General features: G+C 31.6%; 1 protein-coding gene across 1 annotated transcript in view; it reads left to right on the top strand.

The window, feature by feature from the left end:
* LOC113517253 (uncharacterized) overlaps positions 1-25,962 on the top strand; it is a 171,110-nt gene that overhangs the window by 72,250 nt on the left and 72,898 nt on the right. Inside the window, exons 2-5 of the mRNA XM_052896650.1 lie at positions 2,873-2,968; positions 3,250-3,260; positions 6,729-6,852; positions 25,818-25,903. Of these exons, the coding sequence (XP_052752610.1) occupies positions 2,890-2,968; positions 3,250-3,260; positions 6,729-6,852; positions 25,818-25,903 (300 nt within the window). The 5' untranslated portion in view covers positions 2,873-2,889. The remainder of the gene's footprint in view (positions 1-2,872; positions 2,969-3,249; positions 3,261-6,728; positions 6,853-25,817; positions 25,904-25,962) is intronic.

Here is a 25,962-nt window from a genome sequence, read left to right as displayed (position 1 = left end):
AGATTCATGCTCGCGAGATTGTTTATTTTGTAACGCCTACTTACTTATACAAGGAAGTAAGATATGTACATTTAGGTGTTCCGTTCACTTGGGAAATAATGAATTATGTAGTTTTACCTTTCTTATCTAACTTCCGAAAAAAGGAAGGTAAGTTTCACCAAAAAAATACGTTGTGCAAACATGGTCTGCGTGGGTATCGCTGCCCCAATTATGCTCCTGCTAATGACATGAATATATTTTGGTTTAAAGGGAGATACAGTTCAATATAGTATAGTTATAGAGCTGCAATATAGATCCAATTAATAATTAGTTTCTCTTTTTTACTTGTATTATTTACTTTATAAATAATAAGTCTCCAGGGTACCCTGCCAGTTGCAAGTGACCTCAAAGAAATTTTTTAACTTAAGTTAATATTTTAGATCTTGTTATCAATATAATATAGTTCTTAGATGTAAGGCGTATATATAATATGAAATAAACATAAACACTATTACTTATACTGTGCGTAAACGGTTAAGTTTATTTATACTTCACTGTTTTATTTCTCCTCTTCCCTTTCCGTGGATGTCTCTAGAAATTACTAAGGGAACTTAGTAACCAGCAGAGTCCCTCTTTAACCATTACCAAAGCTTAACTACGGTTGCCAAACTGCCTGTAAAACGTGGCAACTACTGGTAAAACCCGCCTTTATAGGGGAGGCCTATGTTTAGCAGTAGACAGTTAACAGCTGATGAAGGGTTAGTTAATCCTTAATCAAATATATATAGGCAAATTTTGTTATGTTTTACTATGTTTGTTATTTCCGATAATTATTTCCATCCGGAAGCCTTCTTTAGGGGGTGTACGGCGCTTTACGTCACGGCGTTTCGACTCATTTCCCATTTTATACATATATGTAGACATTGCTAAAAAAATTACATAGGTTATAAAAAATAATAAGGATTAATTTACTGTCATGTTACTGAAGCTACCACCATCGAGATATTATAGATGCGTTGTTTTGAAGGACGTATTTAGAGACATAGATTTTATAACCACAAATTTTCGACTAGAAACCCGAGACGGTATTCTCTTTCAATGAATATTTATGAAAGATATTTGATGAATCGGGCTGCTAGAGCCAACTAAAATAATGTATGTCAATAATCAATTTTCTAGGAATTCAGCTTTTCATCGAAATAGGATACTAGTCTAGACCAGTCTAAAACGTTATTTATTCAACTATGGTGTGTAATCGATAACGGATATAATACCTATGTAATAGAGTACAAAATTCAGAATTTATGGAAAGAAATTTCTAATTTGAATTTAAACGCACAAATAAATACTAAATATACAATTACAACATATATATATATATATATATATATATTATGAACATTAAAAATGTTCATAATAATTGAACTATAAAAGTTAATTTAAAATAATCTGTCATTATTTTAAAATTCGTATTACTAGCTTTTATCGCGACTTTGTCCGCGTGACCGGAATATGTCCATTGACTGGAATGAAGATTAACCTATGTCATTCTCCATGCTATATAATATCAGTCCTTGACGGTCCACTACTGAACATAAGCCTCCCCTTGGCGGGGTACCAAACGTGCTCCAGTAGTTTCCACGTTAGCTAGGCAGATTGGCAATTGCAGTTAGGCTTTAAAGAGGCTTCTAAGAGGAACGCTGCTGCCCATCTCTCACCCTTCCTTAGTCGCCTCTTACGACACCCACTAGAAAGGAAGGGGTGGCCTATTCTATGCCGGGATTGATATATTCTTTTCAATATAATATTTACACTTATATCAGATTTTATTACGATTAAGAAACTCACTTTCATGTTTGTAATATAATATTACCTAATAAAGATAGGCAGGTTTATCATACACATTACAAAACTTCACTCATTTTGCTTATAAATGATACCTATTTATATTGCGTAAAAGTTGATACAAACTTTAAATAAGGTCTTGGAAAAAGTTGCTTTCCTTATTTGGAGCAAATTAAATTGGAAAAACTTCAGGGACGAATAGATTTTTTTCTCTTGTTGCGGACTGCGGCTGTGGAGGGTCTGAATGTAGTACACTTGATACTACAGTTAGCCTAATCGTAGAATTACTTAAGGCCTAATAATAATCTAGAACGTGCTATGAAAATAGTACTAATTCAATAAACATACTACTTTATAAAATATTCAGATGTTTGGTTGTATAGATGTTTGTATGTTACTCAATCACACTTAAACGGCTGAACGCATTTAAATGGAATTTGGTATACGAGTTAGTTGTACTGTAACTTAATACACAGGATACTTTATATATTAAGTTACCCGGGCAAAGTCCGCGGGAAATAATTAGTCATTATTAATTATAATTACTAATTATTTTCCAAAGAGGATTGACGTCAGGCAGGTGACCAGTCATAAAACTAAAAGCCAAATCTTTTTGTAATATGAATAAAAACATATTACGCCGACCTCAAATAATAATTGGGATAAGGGTAGGAAGATGATGATGAATGACTTATTATCAATGTAATATTATTAACTAATGTAATTACATAATATTTAAATTAATAAATGTATTTATTAATATATATTATAATAATACATTTATTATTATATATTATTTAGTGAATAGGAACATTTTTACTAAAGAAACATGCTTTTAAAACAACGACAAATGTTAAATTTCCCGTACTAATGTGGCACACGCAGTTTTTAAATGAGTAAGGAAGGTTCAAGATTTTTTCGTGTTTTGTTCTGACAAATATTTCGTATGAATAATTCTTAAAAGGATAGTAATGATTACGTATATACCCTATAAATTTATGGATGTTCACGCATTTTATTAAATATGTAAATTATATTTTGTTCGTAGCGTGCATCTGGGATGAGATGCCGATCATCCAGTCCTGTTGCTGTTGGCGAAGCCTGCGGCGAGGATGCTACGCTTCAGCACTCTACACCATGGTATATATTTCAATTCTGATATTCAATTTGTACCTTGATCCAATATTGATGAAAATGTCATTAAAACGTAAAATTCAATCCTGAACCCTTAATAAAATTGGATGCCCCAAAATTTTAAAATTCACCGCCATCTAGTGCAAAAATATAATGATTTGTTCTCGTTCATTTTTATTATTAATTTGCAATTTTAAGCATGATTGCGTAACAAACATCCGTACATTTAGACATTAGAAATATTTACAAAGTTTTTCATATAATTATTAAAATAGTGGCTGTCATAGCGACGTTTGCAACAAGTTCTTTATGAGAGTACACTGTTATTCACATTGTGGATGTTGTCAAATTGCATCTAGTTCATAGTCACCTACTTTACAGACGAGCCCTTCGGTGACGTAACCATGAACATATCGGAATAATTGGCAATCAAACTACACACACTGTTATTGTATCTGTAAATAGATAGATATGATGCGATATATACCAAATTTACGCAATAAATTTACATTATAGTGGCGTAGCAATGTCACACTTATTGCTCTAGCTATGCTCCTACTTAGAAACGTATTCTTCTGAAAAATAAAAGTTAGCAAGTAAATGTAAATAAATTTAAATGAATTTGTTTAAGTAGTACGACTTAAGTCGTCCTACTTCAAAAGTTAATCTTTTATTACAGAAGAGTATCTAACATCTGTTTATGTCCAAACAAAACAAAGTCAGTAAAAGGTTTATTACTAACATAGACCTTTAAAATAATAAATTTTAAATTAATAATCTATAAATTTTGACATATAAAATTACAAATAAACATGATTACACCGATTAAATAGTATTTAGTCACTCAGATAAAGTTTTGTTAAACATTCTATAGATAAACAATGTTTTATATATTTTCTTGTGGTACAACCAAAAAAAGTTTAGTAATCGTCACAGTTTCTAATAAGGTTAGTACCTGCCTGTAAGATGTAGTCTTACTAATATTATAAACTAGCTAATGCCCGCGACTTTGTCCGCGTGGTATTTGTTATTCCTGTTTAGTATGTATTGATGTATGTACCTACCTATTTATTATGTCTGGGAATATTGTACCAAAATTAAGAAATGACGTGTCGTTCTCACTCTTTGCCTTAGGTCAAAATTACTTAAGTAGGTTGTGTATTAAGTTGTACAAATATACGAACAACGGCCCAAATGAGAGGCTAAGCGCGGAAAAGAGAGTCCAATTTACAAGCTGTATAAATTACTATAGTTTTTTAATTATCCCACGGGAACTCTAATTTTCTGTGATAAAAGTATCTAAAACGTTAACTGGGGATGTAAGGTACTACCATGCAAAATTGCATTTAAATTGATCCAACAGTTTCTGAGATTAGCCCGTACACAGATACACAGACAGAGAAACAAAAATTTTTACAAAAGTGTGGAAGTGTTCTGTTTCACTTTAAACATCCTCCTAACTCGGTTTTTAATATATTTTTATGTACAGGGATTCGATCTTTACAATTTTATAATATGTATAGATTTTATTTTGTAATGATAGATGGATGTCACGCATAATCTACTGAAAGGATTGGAATAAAGATTAGATTATATCCTACCTTAGTATATAGGCAGTTTTGTATACTGATTCACGCGGGTGGAATCGCGAAATAGAGCTCGTTTAGAATAGTCGTTTAATAAGTAATCAGATAACGTATAAAAGTGTTTATTAATAAATATAGTACCGATACAGTTGAACTTTTTTCGTTACGTATGTTCTTCTCTACAAATCTGTCCGATTCTAGAATAAGGGCATACGGGTATGCGACCCCGGCCTTTCGAGCCGCTGCAGTGTCCCAGCCCTTTCCGCAACTACAGTGCCCCCCCCCTTCCTTTCCCACATAAGTCCCTTATTCCTCTCATTCACCAATTTCCTTTACGCATTTCCAACGTTCCCTTCCTTTTTTCCTCAATCCGTAGGTGGCGGAAACCACCAACAAATGCATTCCTAAAGAGGGTTGACGTCAGGCTGGTGGCGGTCGTCAAACTAAAAACCAAATCTTTATGTAATATGGATAAAATCACATTACGCCGACCCTAAATGATTGGGATAAGGGTAGGATGATGATGATAGATGAAGATGATGATAATGATGAAGATGATGATAGTTGAACTTTTCTCAAGAGACTACAGCATGGGATTTTTCATAAAAGGGGTAATAAGGTTTCTTCATGGTCAACAAAGCGCTCGTAATACTTCTGGTATTGTAGTCGTTCATAGACTACTGTAACTGCTTACCATCAGGTCCGTCGTATGTTTGTTTGCCACTTCCCAGTGGAATAAATAAAATATGGGCAACTGAAAATATGCAGTATTATAAATTACATCCACTTACAATTTATTATGTTGATTACAGGAATATTTTTACTATATCCTTACTATTATTATTAATAAGAAAGAAAGTTTGTTCGTTTGTTACCTCTCGGCGCCTTAACGGCTTAATCAATCACTATGAAATTTCATATACATACATGTACCACAAGGGGTGGAGAAGGAAATAAATACGCCACATTTTATCCCAGTTAGTGAACGTATTCTGGCGAGAACAAAGTCGCGGGTAAAAGTTAGTTGTTATAATTTTCTACTCTTTACCCACGACTTCGTTCATGAGACCTAATTGACTGACCGAGATAAAAGTAGCCCACGTTCTTCACCATTCTTAATGATTGTGTGTATGCGAAACGTGACGATTACTCGCCAAGAGAAACCAAACAAACAAACTCCATATATCTCAATATATATCTAAATGCGTCGTGCGACACACTGTTCAGTCACGTTAATCTCCGAAACCTCGGAACCGAACAATGTAAACTAATAGAATTTTGCAAATGAGTATTGTTTCGTTTCAATTTATTTGATAAAATAGTTTTATCCTGGTAATAAAATAGGTCTGGTAGTAGATGACACAACTGGAGAAGGATATAGGCTACTTTTTATGTTAATCGGTGATCATATGCCTGTTGTGCGGACGAGCAAAGTCGAGAGTAAAAGCTAGTATATGATAATCAAAATTTTAACCAATATTATATCATCTGAATAATTAAATAAATAAATAAATAGCGAATACAATTATCTCACCTTTCTTTAATTAACTGCATAAAAATAAACATAATGGAATGCCCAAATAAAATTTACAAATTCCGCGCAATTATAAAACATGGGTTTCAGTAATAACAAGCGGGTCACCTTTTGACAAATTTACCTTTATAACTTTTTAAGTGACGAATTAATTTGAAAGCTAATATGTAAGAAATGAATCTACATATTCATTCAGAACGAAATGGAAAAGCTTCGTGGCCACGAGCACGGGTGACCTTCGCGTAACGACGTATTATGTAGATATATACAAGAGTTACTGTAACCCAGGCTTTCTTCTGTGGTGCGGATAAATTTAGAACCAAGGGCGAAACTGACTAATTGCATGGTTAAAAAATATCATGTTAAGTACTTGCGAAGAATTTTACTTCATTACTATTACGAATAACTGTTTTAGTAACGTATTATCGGGTTCTTAAGCTAGATATATTATATACTCTGTAGAGACAAGTAAATTAAATTGTCGTAGGATTGAACACAGTGTTAATTAAACCTTTAAATGTTTAGATGTTTGTTTTAGAAAAAAATCACTTTTACATTTATATTATTAATAAGAATAAACATTTTAAAGAAAATCCTAGAATATATTATGTATTTTTGATGTTCATATATCATACATATGTCTGTTGTAGGTATACTTCTCAGTGACCATAGTGACCATGGGTCACTTCATAGAAATGGAGCAGCGCTACCTGAACGGAATGATGACGGAGCCAGAATCGGAAAGTTTCCTGGAACCGGGTAAAATAACACCCAGTAAGTAATAATATAACCATAAGTGCCAAAATTTCAAAGACAGACGAAATGACGCGAAGCCTATCCCTTTACGCTATTTGTCTATCTCGGAAATTTTATGACTAAATTTATATCAATCAATGGTCTTTTTTATCATTAGAGTTCTATACCCGAAATGGTACAAAAGAACCCTTATGGTATGATTTTTTCAGTCATCTGTCCTTTTCTCACAGTCCACTATATTTTAAATACAATATAAACAAATGCCATAAGGATTCTTGCTAGGCTGTGAATATTTCATGTGTAACAAGTGAGATTTCATATGCTATGCGAAATTGTACATTACCTTAGTTACATAAATTTATATAAACTGTTATAATTTGCTAGTCTGTACATTCGGATTTATTCGTGAATCATCAGCTGCGCTCGGTTAGCAATGAAGTAAAATGAACGAAATCGCAGCAGACGACCTACTCGGCCGTGCAGTGCGAGCAATTAGACACTTTATTACCTATACTGCGCTAAAGTCTCCATTCTCTCATTCTTATCATGTATCATAAAATCATAATTCATATTTCACTTTCATTTGCAAATAGCAGCTAATGCGATATTAAGTTAATGCAAGCGAAAATCACAAACCACATCGATCATTTTCACAAGTGTTATAAAATATTTATACTGTGAATAAAAGTAATATTTTTTAAAATGTCATAGATTTAATTATTCCAATAATTTCCATGCCTATATTTTTAAATCATAATTTTATTACAGTATAGTACTTTAAGGTAATATTTATGGTAATTATCTTTTGCCGTAACTACGTTAACATCAAAGCTGCGATATTTTAATTTTAAATTAGTAATAACTAGATGTACCTATTTATAGAATTTTAAAAATAAATATTTCATTTCTGATATTGTTTATCTACATGGTCTCATAACAAGATTTGTTTTTTTTTTAACTCACCTGTCAGAATAAATCGTCTCCATGAGTGAACACTTAGTCAAAAAATTGTTAGTTTGGTTAAAAACCGACGCCAACTCATACCCATATTTCTCTATAGATTATCTGTTTATTGCTTTAAATATTTACTTTTTATAATATATTCATGTTTTGTCTATGTTGTGAAAAATCAGACAATAAGTAAATATTTACGGAGGCAGTTGATTCTGGGAGTTAAAAACTCAGCTGTACACGAATCATAATAAGATTTACTTTGTATAACTCGCCGCTGTAATTGTACCAGTCCAATAATGTTACGTCCCCAGTGCCTCCTAATCCTTAAAATAGACGGGTTATGTAAAGCAAATTATGATTATTCATGAAAGATGACCACCCCGGTATTTAAATTGATACAAATTTTTGGCCTCAGTTAATTTTGAGGTCATGACCAGTAAGTCACAGTCATAGATATTTAAATACAGAAGATGGATAACATTGAGCATTTTTTGTGGGGACCGGAAGTCACCGCTTATTTGTCACACGACAGATGTCAACTTGACATAATCCTTCAGCCTTTAGATAATATTGACATTAATCTACATTGGATACAATTGCCCGCGCAATTGTAATTACTATAAAATACAGATTAATATGATCATTTATTATATTCCCAAAATACTTCTTTATTAATATCATGAAGTTTAGGTAAGCTTTAAGAAAAAGTTTAGATTTTAATGTTTAAAAATTTCACTCGAGGTAAAATATCGATAAATATATTCAACGCTATGATGACAGTCAATAAACTCGGTATTAGAACAATTTTTACATTTAAATATGGATTAGTTTTAAAAATAATAAATAAATAGAGTCTAAAGTAATATTTTGAATTTAATGGTGATATCGAATTCTTTGATTTAAAGCTTTGTGTAATAATAAATTAACGCACATTTTAACAGAAATGTGTAGCTTCTTAGACTGTGTGTGCAAAAGTGCATTTTTACATGCAGTCATCTCACTCTTCACTTATTTCCTGGCCTTGTCGTCTTTTATATAGTCTTTCTATCATTTTCTGGGTTTTCTTCTGCACTCATTAATTCTTTTCACATTCTTTTCTTCTCTGTGCATTACATGCCTATAACACAAATGATTGCTTCTATACTTCTTTATTACTGTCTCTTGTTTTTACTTTTAAAATTCTTTTTATATACTCATTCCGGGACGTATTTCCGTTACTATCCCGTTAAAGGCTGTTAAACACAATGGTGACCATTTCGAATAGAATATTTTTTTTTTTTTTGCTGAGACTTTAATAAATATATAGGTATAAATTTTAGTAATATTACATTACTTCATTAACAAAAAAAAATGCATTTTCATTTATAACAGAATTTATGGCTGGACTAGGTATATAAAGTCGTACAGTAGAGAAGTGTATTTTACTGTAGAGTAGTGTCTCTATTGTAAAGTAGCTACAGTATAAATCCAGTTCCGTTGGTTATTCAGCCGAGTTAAAATTCAAGCTAACGCTACGGTATAGGGCATTCCACTTCGCCATGTCATACCGAGAATTTATATAGCTCTTTCAACAGAATACGACCTTTGGTATTTTCGTATTTTTCATAATAAATCATAGCCTCATATTATTTACTCTTATAAAAGTTCCATAATAGCTAATATGTATCCCACTATTGGGCGTGGGACTATTTTTTTTAATTTTATTTTTTATATAACTTAGAATGGCAAACAAGCTGACGGCCCACCTGATGGAAAGTGGTAACCGTCGCCTATAGACATGAGCAGTACCATGGATATAACAGAGTATACTGTTTCGCCCATGATACCCCCCATGCGTTGCCATTCCTGAGGACTCAGGTGTTATTCCTCTGTACTCAGTAAATTCACGCTGATTTTCAGTAAATTCACCCGAGGATTTTAGTCTCTAATCACTATACTGGTTACGCTGATAGTATACAATTTATTTGTAATTTTTTTTTGAATTGGTGTATACTGCTATGCTCCCTTGGTTGTTTCTTACTACATTTGAAAATTCTATTAATATTATCAATTGGAAAGTTTGTAAGAATTATTCATTCAATGTCTGTTACTCTTTTGCGCAAAAACTACCGAACGGATTTGAAAGTAATTTGGTGTACAGGTTAATTATATCCTAATTTAGCACATTATCATCATCGTTATCATATCAACTTTTCACTGTCTACTGCTGAATATAAATACCTCCCCTAGGGGATGGGAGTGGAGGGGGGGAGGGTTGTTGTCACGCTTGGTCGGCGGATTGGCAAAGGCAGTTAGACTTTAGAGATTTTTTAAGAGGGACACTGCTGCTCATCCCTCGCTCGTGGGTGTTATGAGAGGCAAATAAGGAAACTCGCCTCTTATGACTCCCACGGGAAAGTAAGGCCTATTCTATACCGGGACCACACGCGAAAACTTCACACATGGGATACCTTTTATATATATATATAATATCAGTCACGTGTTGTGTAGTCGATTAATTTTTTCATAATTTTTTTTTATTCGGTTTTTAGTCATTTCAATTGTTTATTTCGATAAAAAGTAATTTTATGCTTATATTAATTTTACGCGCATATTAAACACTACTTATACGATTAGATAGCTATTACGATACAAATTTGTAATTAGTCGAAGTGATATGGTAATAAGGCTATAATTTTGTATAATTAGCATACTTACAGTAAACGTTTCTGAACAACAGACCGGCCCCCACACTCACCCCTTTTAACCGATGAATCGCCCCTCTTTAATTACTCTTGAGGTATATAATACACAAACTTTAATTCATTCTTTGAACTAAGTTTATATCTTTAAATTCTTCCAAGCAACTTTAACGTTAGTAGAATCCGCAAAGTAAAATTTTCAAATATCTCGGAAATTGGTTTTAGGCTTAGTTTGAATGGTGATTATTCCTTTAACTTAACGTCCTTTGAAGATTTGACATAGTCGTAAAGTACTAAACGCTCAATATTATTTTCAACGTATATGCATAGATGTAGTTATTAGATTAATAACACATAGATAGTGTCTCTCTACAATTACTACACTAAATATAGTTCTACTCTTTTTATGCTTGTGTAAGTAAGTTTTGCATCATGAATACATATAGGTTTACGATCTATATGTGCGTGAAAGGGATAATGACATATTATTACATCCAACGCTTCATCTAAACGTATATAATCTATAGCACACCTTTTTTTGCGATATATAAGTACAAATAATCAGTTCATCCCTTTGGGAGCTACGTTGTTACAGACAGATACATACGTTAAATTTACAGTGGCCCTTATTTTGTATTTAGGATTAAAATTCATGTTAAAAATATCACGTGTAAATTTACCTATATAAGTACATTCCTCCGATCCCTTTTTCTACCGTAAAGTAGCTGTATTTGCATGACTGTTTCGTTTGAAGGGTGGAATGATATGAAATATGACAATGATATTACAGGGTACGTAGGTAAGTATAACACCATCGGAATGGTAAAACAGGAAGAGTACGTACCATAGATATCATGGTGTAGTATTTAATGTTCCTGGTGCAGTTCAATTGTTTACGTTGATAGACAAAACTCGCCATTTTCGATCAAGTGGGTGACGGCCCATTTGTTTGCCATTCTAAGTATCATAAAAATATATTTGGTATAAATGCTTAAGAAAATGCATATAAAACACAATATCATATATTTGTGTTAGTAAAAGTTACATGCGCTAACAGTTTACACTGGCGGGGTGATAGGTGAGAATGAAAAGGCAGGTCAGTTAGCCCATCTTGATGAACACACCAGGGATTCAGTACCATGGTTTCCAGGGGAGACCACCTGGAGGTCGACCTCATGGGACATATTGCTAGCAATGGTACTGATAGTCCGCTGATTACTAACAATCTCTTCCCCCCCCCCCCAAACGTAAATGGTATATTTGGTGACAACACAGTATTAATGTAGTTTAGCCACTCAAATCCTTTTCAAATCCTATTTGATACGAATTAGGTTTAATCGTATTGATATGCGATCAAAACAACGTCATTTCGAATCCATTACAAAAAGTGTAAATATCTAAAAATAATGTTTATTTAATATATTACATTACCATTATGATAATTTAACTTATTTCTACTAGCGGGTAGCTAATGGCTGAATTTATGACGATGATTAGAAATACTTTGTTTGCTAGTCTTTAGATTAACCTTTTTATTTATAAAAAAAAAAAAACTTTTTTAAAACTATTTTGACTATTAGATAGTACTGCTACTTATACTGTGCTATTAGAATCTTTTATAACTTTCTTTCAAATTTGGAATTTAGTGCTAAATAAAAAGAACAAACTCCTTTTTTTTTTTAAATGTTCTCTACCAAAAAATTGTTTGAAAGGGATTGCGTAACGATAAGGCTACTTTTGTATTACTTCTCCTAATTATTTACAGCATTCCTTAGTTTTATAAAGTGTAAAAGAAATAAGTAATATTTACGAGAATACATTCTTTTCCCTTAATTTTTTTCTCATTTTATTTCTTGAGTATTTTTCTTTTTTTTTTTTATACAACTTAGAATGGCAAACAAGCTGACGGCCCACCTGATGGAAAGTGGTAACCGTCGCCTATAGACATGAGCAGTACCATGGATATAACAGAGTATACTGTTTCGCTCATGATGCCTCCCATGCGTTGCCATTCTTTCATCATAACAGCCACCTCCGGTCGTTCTTAGTTTATATTCACAGCAATCAATAAATAAAATTAGTTATTAAAGGTATATGTATATTATTATTAGATTGATCTTTATATAAATAACGTTTTAACATTGTTCAATAGATTGGTCGATATTTATAGAAATAACTGGCATATACCTATATCAAAATGTCATAGTAGCAATCTAAAAACAGTGGGTATCTAAGTGTAATTAATTATTCATGGTGCGGTGAAATACAGAGGTGTGTTTGTTTCTCACAACTTTTTTTTTTATGTAGCCGTTTATTGATTTTATTCATAGACAATATTGTTTGTTACTCTAATAACGAGAAAAAAAAAAACAATTTGTTATTACTCTTTGTTGTCATCGAATATGGTAATAGCACGTTAGTGGTATAGATGCTTTTTTTAAACCGGCTTGCGCTATTGGTATATGCTATAGACTCGGAATATTTCATATTAGTGAAATTTATATCAGTTCATAAAGAGTGCTACAAATCATTTTAAAGTGTTTTAAGTCGTTGCGTTTGCATTTATTAAAAAGTCAACGGCTGCGCTCAGTTAGTAGTGATGTGAAGACGCAGTAGTCAGCCGAATGAGTCGTACAGAGCAAGTGAATAGAGATTGTATCACACTGTTTTAAAGTCTCTATTCACTCGCTCTTATCTGAAATATAATAATATCACTTTCAATAGCAAATAACAGTGAGGGCGACATTAATTTATTGTAAATATACGTTGGTGGGGCACCAGTGACGAATGACAGGTGATGATGAAAGTAGTTCTATTGGGCTATTGCGACGAATTAATCAAGTGGTAACTACTATACTTAATAGCAAAAATTGTGTAGAGGTCGACCTGACAGAGTATATCGTTAACGATGGGATTGCGAGCCCCTATTACTAGCAATCCATTTCTTCTATTGAAAGAGGTGTTTAATGCTATTGGTAAAGGTTAAAAATTTAGCCATATCATGGGATTTTTCGCTGATGTGACTGGAAATCATAGTTAAAAATATTAATGGTGCGAGTGAATCCTGTTGGATCGAGCTGTCGAAACATCAGATAAATTTTTCAAACTAAAACATTTCAATATTCGTAAATATAACTCAAACGGGTTTAAAATACTACATGTATTTAAAAATATTTTTAATACGTTGTTTGTATTATTGTTAATGTTATTTTATAATCTACTAGTTGTATCACGCGGTTTGGTTTGCATGAATCAGTTTATCAAGTAACATATTTTCTGAGCTAGTATCTATACTGTCTATCAAATTTAACTCAAATTCGTTCAGTAGTTTTCACGTGAAAGAGTAACAACCTTCCTTACAAATTTTCCTATTTGTTATAGCAATAGAACACAATTTTAGTATGTACTGTTACCGATAGTCGAAATTAAAAAAGAAGAAAATAATTTTAACACAGTTACAAAAAAGGTTTACATCAATTTTAATATTCTTCTAAATTATAAATTTTCATACTCTTTGTTGATCGCTACGAGCAAGAATTAAAGTTCTAACTCAATGGTTTAGCGTTAAAGTTTCAAACTGTTTCAGAACTTGCCATCGATCGTGAACCGAAACCTTAAAGGCCTTTATAATTAGATCCTACAGATAACTCCTAATGAAAATGTCACTCGTAAATAAATTGTTGGTTGGCATGTATTTAACGGAATCCTGTAAATGTCTTACAAAATCATTTTTAAATAGTTGGACGGTTTTATATAAATAAGCTTCTTTATATAATATGTAAGGTTTAGTACATATCATAATACTTTTTTATTATTAGTGAAGCGGACAAGTTAGCGAAAAATATTATAACTAATATAACATAAATACAAGAAACAATATTATTTAAATAAAATGGAGATAATATAATGCTCTGTAACTTTCCAATATTTGGTAAATTAAACCTTTTCAAAGCTAGAAAGCCTAAAACTTTAATTCCCTGAATTTCTAGTCCTGTGTCATTTCGTAGTTCAAAGACGAGACCATTTTACATTCAAAACTCCATTAGGCACATTGAAGTAACGAAGTACTCGTAATCTTGTTATTTGAATGTGAAAATACTTGTGTACAATGTAGCGAGTATTTTATTTTACCTATATACATACATATCTCCGAAATGGCTTTAGTATCATAGACTACATACATACGCTACAGTAGATTATAAAGAAGATCGAAGATCATATCATATAATCAGTCACTATGTCTGGTGTTTGTGAACTATGAGAAAGCCTTTGATTCAGTCGAGACATGGGCGGTACTACTGTCTCTCCAGCGGTGCCAGATTGATTATAGGTATATTGAAGCATTAAAGTGTATGTATAGTAAGGCTACGATGTATATCCGAGTACATAATCACAGTACGAAACTCATCCCAGTGCAGTACCACTTTATGTGCAAGCTTGTTTGCCATTCTAAATTGTATAAAAAAATAATAATAAAAGGATTCATATATTTTACTCTTACAACTAATACAACCAAGAAAATAGTACAGGAGAAAGTATTATTTTCTTAATAGTACCAGCGGATAAAAACTAACTTCGTTAATGAAATTCTTAAGACTGCAGCTAGCCATTAATCAGCTTAGCACAATTAATACACCACTTTCTTCTATGCTCATTTTATTTATCGAAGACTTAGTTGGTATTCTTTTACTAGTGTACCTACATAATTATATATATGTATATAAAAATATAAATATGTTTGTTTATTTAAAACAGCATATTTGAGGTATAGAGTTATTCTAAACCAAGTAATCACATCACCAAGCACACATATATTGCCGTGTGGTCCCGGAATAGAATAGGCCACCACTTCCATTCCCGTGGATGTCGTAAGAGGCAACTAAAGAAGGGCGAGGGATGGGCAGCAGCTTTCCTCTTAAAACATCTCCATAGCCTAACTGTGGTTGCCAATCCGCCTGCCAAGCGTGATAACTACTGGCGAAACCCCCCTAGGAGGAGGCTTATGTACAGAAGTGGACAATTAAAGGCTGATATAATGATGGTGATGATTCATACCATACACTGCTGTTCTTCATCCGAAACAACACATGTAAAAACCGTGTTATAAGAGAAAACGTAATTTATTATTTGTATTTTATCCATCGTTTCAATTTTTATTTAAAACTACTGAGGCTTTATCAACCTAAAATAATTATAAAAATATTTCTTAATTATAATTATTTAAAAGAACAATACAAACAATAAATTATCGCTAAATTTAAACTAATCTAAACCAAATGTGAGGAAGTCTGATTAGCGATATGATAGTTATTCGATCTACCGTGTCTACACATTTAGACTTTAATGAGTATTTGCTACAAACTCATCCAAATGGTGGTTAACCGATGGATTGAATGCGGAAACAAGCGATGCGTTCCGTTTTCCACTTGACGACAATCTGAGTTTAGAAACAACATACATCTACGTACAAGCCCATCACACGAAGCATATAATAGGTATATATTTTTGCACTCATTAGCTCTACATAATACTCTGCGTAACATTTCGTGTTATATCTATTTACATATTTTGGTAACGTAATTAAATTTATTTATGGCAACTAATAATCATTTATAAATATTATTTATTATTTTATAATCATTTATTAATATTCAAACGAAACATTGCGTCAATTACTCGACTATAAGACGGTCCACTAAAATCCACTATTGGTACAAGTACAAAATTGATTGATTATTTCAATTCTTTTTTTAAATTACTATTTTTCTTTAAAAAAATCTTTGTGTCAATTTTATTATGTCTATATAGTTCGACGAATTAGTGTTACTAGTAGAACGTAACAGACTGAAAAATCCGTTCTGTTGTATTAGTAGAACAAAACGAACTGTTGTTATGTTTTCTAACTTCTATTGAAATAGACTACATGTACTCTGTTCGCCCCTTAACAGCCTATACTTATGGATACGAATATAAGTGACCTGGAAACAAGCGGCGTGGCTGTTTCAGGTACGTTACCTCAACTGTAACGATATAACGAACACCCCGAGATATTATAGTCTACTGTGAAAAGCTCTCTCACTTACACACCATGAGCAGCGGCGACGCAAATCTCGCACGAATAATCAACGATAATTACCTTTACCTATAAATAGATTTATTTATTTCACATTTTGCGTTGTATCAAGTAAAGAAGGATTATTTATAAATTCAGCAGTATTCAAATTAGCTGACTTAAAAGTTATAATACATAGTAATAAAGAAATATTAATCTTAAAAATGACAATAAATTTTAAATCATACCAAAACGGCCCGCTCAGCTTTTGAGTTATAGCATGGGAGGCTCATAATTTTTGTCTTTTTTATTTTACAGCCTGGACCTTGTGAAAAAACTTACGAAAAATTTTTAATCGTATTCAAGAAGGTGTGTATGTATATATCATCTTGTGTAAGACACAGACACACACACACACACACACACACACACACACACACACACACACACACACACACACACACACACACACACATATATATATATATATATATATATATATATATATATATATATATATATATATATATATATATATATATATATATATAGGTAGGCAAAAACTATGAAATGCCAAATGCTACGATTCAAACAGATCTTTTTCACTTCCTCCACTTTCATCGATCTATTCATACGCTCGTCTGTTGCGAGTACTTTTAATTTGGCTCTTTTCACCACGTCACCTCTTTGGTCGACTCACGCCTGTCTAGGACGGCCCTTCGTACTCCATAAATCTCTTCCATAATTCTTCTTTCATCCGTCCGTTCCCAGAGAGGAGAGAGGATTATACTCGTATTATTTATGTTTATACAAGTAATGTCATTATGTTGAGTACACTAAAAGGTCATGAAATAATAACGCCTAATTATTTAAGTCTGCATAAACGATACTAAATCGAAATTATATGTTATAAAATTAATAATAAATTGTGAATTATGTAGTATCTGAATTGATAAAGGTGTCGTTTCTCTCTGTATTAACAATATTGCTTACGTATGGTACTTTCTAACGATAACAGACATTTATTTATATGAGATCGTATTGGCGTATTTACGAGGGCAAGTATAACCTAATATTGGCAAAGTCTAATATCTTGTTTCCTACTTCGCTTCTGAAGTTTCCAAATACTTTTTTTTATCATCAAAGTCTGAAGTTTTAATGATATCTAATAAATACGTACTTATAAATAATATTTATAAGATTCTTTTAAACTCATTAACGTTTACAATTTATTTAGAATTGAATGGTATTTCAAATAGGTGATGGCTTGTTTAAATAGGGTACTGCAACTGGCGTTGCGGTAGAAGGCAAAAGCGAGGCCGTGGCCCGAGCAGAACGGTGAAGAAGAGAAAAACATCGTAGACTTTTAACCGGTGGGAGTCCAGCAGTACCTACTCGTTGTTTTTAAAAACGAATGTTTTTAATATAGAAAAGTCGACTTGTGGTATGTCTTCCGGTAATAGGTTACCATATCAGGCGTTACCTGCCCACTATTGACCATAGGCATAGGAAAGCGTTGTTTTGCCAGTAGTTGTCATGCTTGGCAGGCGTGTTGGCAACCGCAGTTATGCTTTGCTGATGTTTGTTGATAAAGGATACTGCTGCCCATCCCTCGACTATTAAGTTTCCTTAGTCGTTTTTACGATACCTAAAGGAAAGGAAAGGATAATAGGTTACCAGAAACTGAATGGTTTTCTAACATAATTTTATAGCTAAAGTATAACGATATACAAAAATCTGAAATTAGAATATCGAAACTTTGCGCCCATCTGGTATGTATTAACAATGTTGTGATCGTGACAGGAATTCTATATCAGAATAGATCGTTGTTTCCCAACCTTAGTTTAGCGACCTACAACAGCTTAAATATAATGTACCAACCTCTCCACTATGATGTATAACTTTTATATATATATACATATATATATTTGACCTTTATCAAGTTATATCATTACCGTCCTTCTTCCCGTCTTCCTGACTTCATCTTAATTTAAGTTTTGGTTCTTGCTTTTACGACCGGCCATCTGCCTAATGTCAAACTTCTTTAGGAATGCATTTGTTAATGGTATCTGCTAATTACGGTATGGAGAAAAAGTTTGGAGAAAAAGAAGGGGGACGTTGGAAGTGAGTTAATGAAGTGAGTGAAAAAGGAAAGAATTGCTTATAGGGAAAAGAAAAAGGGGGGACACTTCATCTAAGTTTTATTTCGGCTAATTAAGTCAACGACAAATCTTGTATACAAAAATATCAAATATAGTTAAATATTTTCTAGATAGTGACAGTATTTAGTAATATATATTTATCTTTGTAATATTCTTTAAGTGATGCAATGAAGAGTTAATATATAATAATAAATAAAATAATATTATTCATCATATTAGCCGTTAACTGTTCAAAGCTGAACATAGATTTCTCTTTATTGGGGAGTTTTACTAGTTGTTGCCACGCTTAGCAGGCGGATTGGCAACCACAGACTTATCTTAGTCGCCTCTTACGACACCCATGGAAAAATAAGAGGTGGCCAATTTTATGCTGGGACTACATAGCATACAATATTATTGCAACTGCATAATTACTACTGAGATTCACAATCAACTTATTATATTAGTAATTTTTACACACAATTTCATTCACGTGACCGTAGTGGTATATTGAATGACTGAGTAAAAAATAATCTCTATACATAGTATAGGCGCGGATTTTATTAATTGAACGTTATGCGATATAACAAAAACCTCAAACCTTTATATGTAGGTCGCGGCCTCCAGATTGAGCACCAATGGAATAGATAATAGTTTCTTCCAGACTTCCAGAGCGACCCCAATAGAAAACCGCCACTGTGCGTGTTTAGCGATCATTAGAGGCTAAGGTGTAAACCTATTTACGCATACTGCTTCGCCACAAAAACATATTGTCCACAAATCAATATTTTGTATTATAATTGTGTATTGTCTTTTTTTTATATTATTCTAAAATTCTTCTTGGCACAGTGATAGGTACGTTACTGTACATAAATGATGTCTCGGGTTCGATTTTGTTTCGCAACAGGTTTTTCTTATCCACGTTAAACTAAGGTTCCAATTGTTACTAATATTATAAGTGTAAAAGTGAGTTTATTTGTTAATTTTATTCTTTAAAGGCCTAATCATTATGAAATTCGGTGTATACGTACTATATCGAATGGAGAAGAACACTGAACATTTTTATACATACACTAGCAATCCGACCCGGCTTCGCATGAATAGATAGCATATTTGAAAGTAATACATATCTTATATTACTCGCTGATAATGTAGCTTTCTATAAGTGAAAGAATTTTTAAAATCGGTTGAGACATTTTTAATTTTGTCTATTACAAACAAACAATCAAATCTGTCCTCTTTATAATATTAGTATAGATATTTTAGGTATGCGGATGAAGTTGCAAGTAAAAGCTAGTAACTATAACAAATGACAGGTGAATTGAGAAACTGATCTGAAATGTTTAAAATATATCAAATGTAGCAGTGAAAAAGAATTTTAGAAATTCGATACCTATAAGATGTCATTGAATTTCAAAGTTACTATGGGGAGAAAATGTATGTATGGAATGAAACGAAACATTGTGCAAATATACTACAAATCAAATAAATAAACACGCAATATAACATTTCCCGGTATTTAATTCGCGAAAATAAGGATTCACCTACTAAAAATATAGGAACGAATCTTACCTTTATTTGTGGAACGGTAAACAAGTTGACGGTTCTCGTGATGGAAAACGGTAACCGCCATCTAAAAACGAGACTACGTACATGGACATGACAGTATATACTGTGACATTCGTAATACAATATGTGTGGACTAAGGTGTTATATCTTCGTGCTCTATAATTTAACTTGTATATCGTACTTTTCAAATAAAAAAAAAACATAAGAATACTAGATAGAAACTAGATAGAAAGCATAGATTTACTTTGTAAGGTACTTGAAATTGCCAGTGTCCTTGAAATAATATTTTGCACGCTAATGTTAGCAAAACATGTTAGGACTACACAAATCCTACAATGAACAACAATGTCTTTGCACTTACTATGTACACATGTTTGCAAATAAATTTATCTTTATCCTTATCTTTATCTAATAGTCGCTACCTCATGAGAGAAATATGAACAGAGGTGCCCATACAGATGAATACTACACAAAATCTATATAATTCTAGTTAACTGTTTGCTGCTGCTACCTTGTTGTTGTCATATAAATTAAATTATTAAGTTATTATAGCGCCAAGCATCCTTCAAAAATAATAAAAACTATTGAACAGTGTTTCTTACATTTCTCTTTCAAAGATCGTTCTCAATTTACTTGTAACCATTGACTGCCATTATACCTCTCGTCAACCTATTTGGTATTTTTTAACCGATTTCGAAAAGAAGTTTCTCAATTAAGTTGACTTTTTTTATGTTGTTATCTTAAAATTCTGTCAATTGTAAATCGATTTGAATTTTTCTGTCTGAAAAGATTTTGCTTATAGTTGTGCCTTATAAATTTTATCAAAATCAATTCTGTAGTTTGGATTTTAGATCAAAATAACTGGTTTTTCCACAATTGTAGTCGGTTTTTTTTATGGCACACAACTTATTTGTTAGAATGACCTAACAAATAATTATTATATTTATTGTATCTATTCTTAATTTTTTGACATTGTTAAACAATAATCTATATAGTTATGAAGTTTAAAGTTGTAAAGATTAAAAAATAATTAACTAGTTGATTTATCTAATAATCCGAATTATGAATTTTGAACTTATAAATAACATGCGTTTTGTTGAATATATCTTTAGAGGCTGCACTAATTTATAAGTCTAACTTTATATTTTCGACATAATATCAATTGTTGCGACATAAATGGAATAAATGTATGGAGCGGCAAGTCATCCTATAGTGAATCTGTTTGTATGAAATGGAGTTGCCGATTGAGTAATTTTTTTTTGAGTTTGAGTTTTCTTTTCAAATTGGTTATGAATTAATCGAATTAATGACTTGTTCATTATCACTTCCTCACTGGTGATCTGTTACTGAAGCTACGTGATCCGCCCATTATTATTTTACTTATTCATTGGTGCTGGTTACTCAAGTTATGCAGTTAGCTTATTATCACTTTATTTCCTTGCTCATTCTCCACGGCTATTTATAATTGTATAATTTATTTACGTAGTCCGCTCTCGCACAACACGCATAGAAGTTCAAAGACAGATTGCCATTTCAAAAAATAAAAAAACATATAAAAACTCACAAGAACTTGCAAAAAAACAAAGCTGTTTCCTATCTCGGAACAAGCGGGGCATTAAATTGTTGCGAAGTTTGCAGACATTTTAACTTCACAGTTAAGCTTTAGACATTCAAATTGTCTCATGAATGTTTAGACGACTTTCTTTACGAACTTTTGTTTCCTCCTAATGTAAACCAGTTAAAGTTAGAAAATACTTACATATTGTCTTTTTATGCCAATTTGTTAATTATAGGCCTATCATAATACAGAAATGAAAGAAGTAATTTTTCCTATTGAATGTTCTACTGGAAGTAATATAGACTCAAAAAAAAAACGATAAAAAGAAGAGGAAATTTTTATTATTAAAATATTGTAAAAATAATTTGTTGTTTTATAAAATATTATACACTTATTATTAAAATAATATGCAACAAAACAATTAACCTAGTATAGACACCAGTCCCTCGCAAAGGTAAATTGTATCGCTTTTTATTGATAGCTTGTTTCACTTCATTTAGACCTAGTGATAACATTTGTAAGGAAAAATAAAGTTTTATTTTTATTATAAATTTATTATTAATTGTTTAGATACTTAATTAATAGATATTTATTTCACTGAACTACAAAAGGGTATTTGTATTTGTTTCAAAACATTAATTTAGAACATATTCGTATGCCCCACTTTCGATATTTTACGCTAATTGCCAAAGTTACATCCATCTATACTTGTTTACCCATTATATGAACAAAAGACAAGCAATTACCAATTTCACATGAGAAATATGTTAAACGATAATAAATTTTATTACAACAATAGGTTGAAATATGTACCTAATCATCACGTTACTATACTATTTATTTCGATATATTGTAATGTGTCCCAACTGTATAATTTCGTGAAATATTCCATTTTGAAAAAGTCAACCGTAGATAAACATTAATATTCTCTCAAAACCTAACATAACTTTGCGCATAGACATTCCGATATTCAGAACTAGTTAATAATTGCAACTATGTCTGCATGATCGTGACCAAAAATCTACTATCTAAGCTGCCTATATCTTTGTCCATCCCAATTGCTATGTGCATATCAATTTCATAACTATCGGTTTAATAGTCAAAATAGCATACAATAATCAAACCTACATTAACACGTACAATATTAGTAAAGATAAAAGAGAGACACTACAGTAGACCATCACACATTTCTTAGCCTCCACAATATAGACTTTGAGATTGTCTATTTTCCTACAGCTTGTATTTTTCAAGAAACTGCACAGTTGAGCTATTCCCGTCATTAGCCGCGTTCGTTGTTTGACCCCATTTTGCTGGCCCATTTTTCTACTCTATTATTCAAAAAGTGCTGACAGAACTTTGATATCCTTAAACTCTCCTTCGACATTTATATAGACGTGTAATAACGCTCAATATTAATGAAATATTATTGTTGTCCATTATAACTAGAAAACGGCGATTATTTCGAATACTGAATTTTGTCGTTTTATTGTACAATACGAGTATTACGTCGTCAATTCTAAACCAAGATTTATAATAGTTTCTGCAATCTCAATAGAATTTCTGTTGAATAGCATATTAAGCTAAAATATCTTTTCTATTAGTGAAAGCACTTTAAGAATCGATTCAATAATTTCAGAAATTGTTCTTTATATAAACAAACAAATACAGTCTTTACTTGTACCAATAAAATACTCAAATATTTAAATCATAAAATTCTTAAAGCTTGTCGTCTAAGGCGAGTGTATGTGATTGACAAATATACACTACGCTCTCACTACTGCAATCTCTACTAGTCTGTGGTTCTATATTTCGCATCCTCAGTAATAAAGAAATAAGGTAGATAATATAATCTAATATACTAACCTAACCTATATATTAACCTAACCTAACGTAAATTACCAAAAAATTCGTATCTTAAAACTTAAACTTGTAATAGACTAATAACTCATTTTGTTAGAGTTTATGTCATATATATGCACTATCTATTGATTACTAGTTCCATTTATTATCCAGAAACTGTAATGTTATAACATTAAGAACAAAAGTACCCATTTGTATAACTAAAGAGTTAGGCTATCAATTACGAAACAGCTATTATTTTAGCATCAAATAACGATCATAGTATCTACCAAACTGTATTATCATAGCCTCCTTCCCTTTATTAGAAGGAAGGGTCGCTTCGTTTCACAGATATGAATTAAAATAGATGTCGCAACTGACAATTATAATTTGCTTGATAATTTTTTAATCTAAGTAAGCTCAAAAATATTGTGACTCTGTTAATTAAATTTCAATCTGTAAATTTATACGTGAAATAATTGTTTAATGACTTTCAATTTGAATAACCATTTATGGAAATAATGTATCAGTTAAAGACAACAAATTTTATCATAAGAAGACCATGTTGATAAAAATATAAGACCTGAGATGACTGAGTTCAAAATTCTAAAATTTACAATACAAATTTTAGAATATTAAACTCAATTATCTAAACTTTGATGTGATATTGAAGTTTCCGATAAAAGTTATTGTTTATAAATATTACTTATAGTAGTATTACAAAGTAAGAAAAATATTAAAAGTATAAGTAATAAACAACACTGATCCATACAAAGTTGCTCGTATCCATTATGTCGAAAAAAGTTAAGAGGATAAACAGTTCACCATTGTATTTTCAAAGTGCAAGAAGGAAAATAGCTTTTGTAATATCTTTTTTAGGTTAGTAGTAACAAGCTTAATGTTCATATTGTTTACAATATTTTGCGTCGTCTTTCTCTATATGTACCTATGTGATGGTTATATAATTTGTATATATAATACAATTATATAGCCTGTACTTTTTGTGTACAAAAACAAAAAAAAAAACCAGTCAGGTGCGAGTTGAACTCACATGCTGAAGATTCCGTAAATAAATATATATGTCATAAAATGACCTTTATTGCATTTCTTATGAAATAATCGAAAGAGACATCTAATAGTTATTATTATTGATAGAACAAATCGTAATTTCTTATTTTGAATCATAAGAACCATGTAACTGAGTTTGTTTTTAGGGTTTTTTTTCATAATTAATCAAAACTGTGCTAGTTAGAAACACCGTTTTAATTTCCCTGTAATATTCACATATGCCTGTATAAACTGTAATTATTTCACATTTTTCACTCAGAAACTTCGGAGGTAAAGGGGGAGAAATGGCATTTTTTCTCACATTTTCGACCATATCTAAAATATTATACATCATAAAAATAAATAAAAATTTGTTTTAAAATGTACAAATGGATCAATTTTGAAATTTTGAGAATCCCCTTAGCAAAGAAAATATAAACATTTTCTCAATTATCTTCATTGCAATATATGTAAAAATATTCTATATTTAAAATTGATCGTATTAGTAGTTGTTGTGATATAACGCTGTAACAGACGGATGGACGGATGGACAAAGTCACGTAATAAGACAAGTTACAAAATAAAAATGAATATATTATTATAAAAGCTCGTATAACGGTAAATTTTAAGTTTAACTAGTAGACTAGGAATTATCTACACGAGTCGACAAGAATAAGGTTTTTATAAAAAAGACCCTTTTTCGAGCTTTTACCATACCAAACGTAATCTACCTTTCTGATCACAAGTACGAGTGCCACCCACTAAACTGTATATACTATACGCTGACGAAATACGAGTACCTGTGAAGGATGATAGATGAAAGCAGGCCTGTTAGTCTATCGTGACAAATTCCACTAGACCTGATAGGATTTATTGTATGTACCATTGCTAATAATGAGGTCTAGATCCTATTATTAATATACCTTTTCTCTTCCAGGAAAGTAAATTAAGCTTGGTTTGATAAATGTTCGGAAAATGATCCTTTTTTTATAAAATGCTTACATATGCCGACTCAATGGTAAATCCTAAATTTACTAATGTACGGACTTTTACAGTTACATATATAATATTAAAAACTACAATGTGCAACTAATATTATTAAGTAAAAGACTCTTTAATTAATGATATTTTTTTTGTTTCAGTAACCGTGTCCCTCAATATAACTTTGCTGGCTTGCAGTACGTTGGGTCTTATTGCATGTGTCCTCTTAATATTCGGAGTATACAAAGTAAGTTTGAATTTTAAATATCTATTTAGCTTAAGAAACACTTATTATTTAGTAATGTA

This window comes from Galleria mellonella, unplaced genomic scaffold (genome assembly GCF_026898425.1).
Source record: "Galleria mellonella isolate WM207_F2 unplaced genomic scaffold, CSIRO_AGI_GalMel_v1 utg33, whole genome shotgun sequence".
NCBI classification, from domain to species: domain Eukaryota; kingdom Metazoa; phylum Arthropoda; class Insecta; order Lepidoptera; family Pyralidae; genus Galleria; species Galleria mellonella.
Note: the sequence above shows the minus strand (reverse complement) of the source record. Positions and strands in the feature narration are given on the sequence as shown.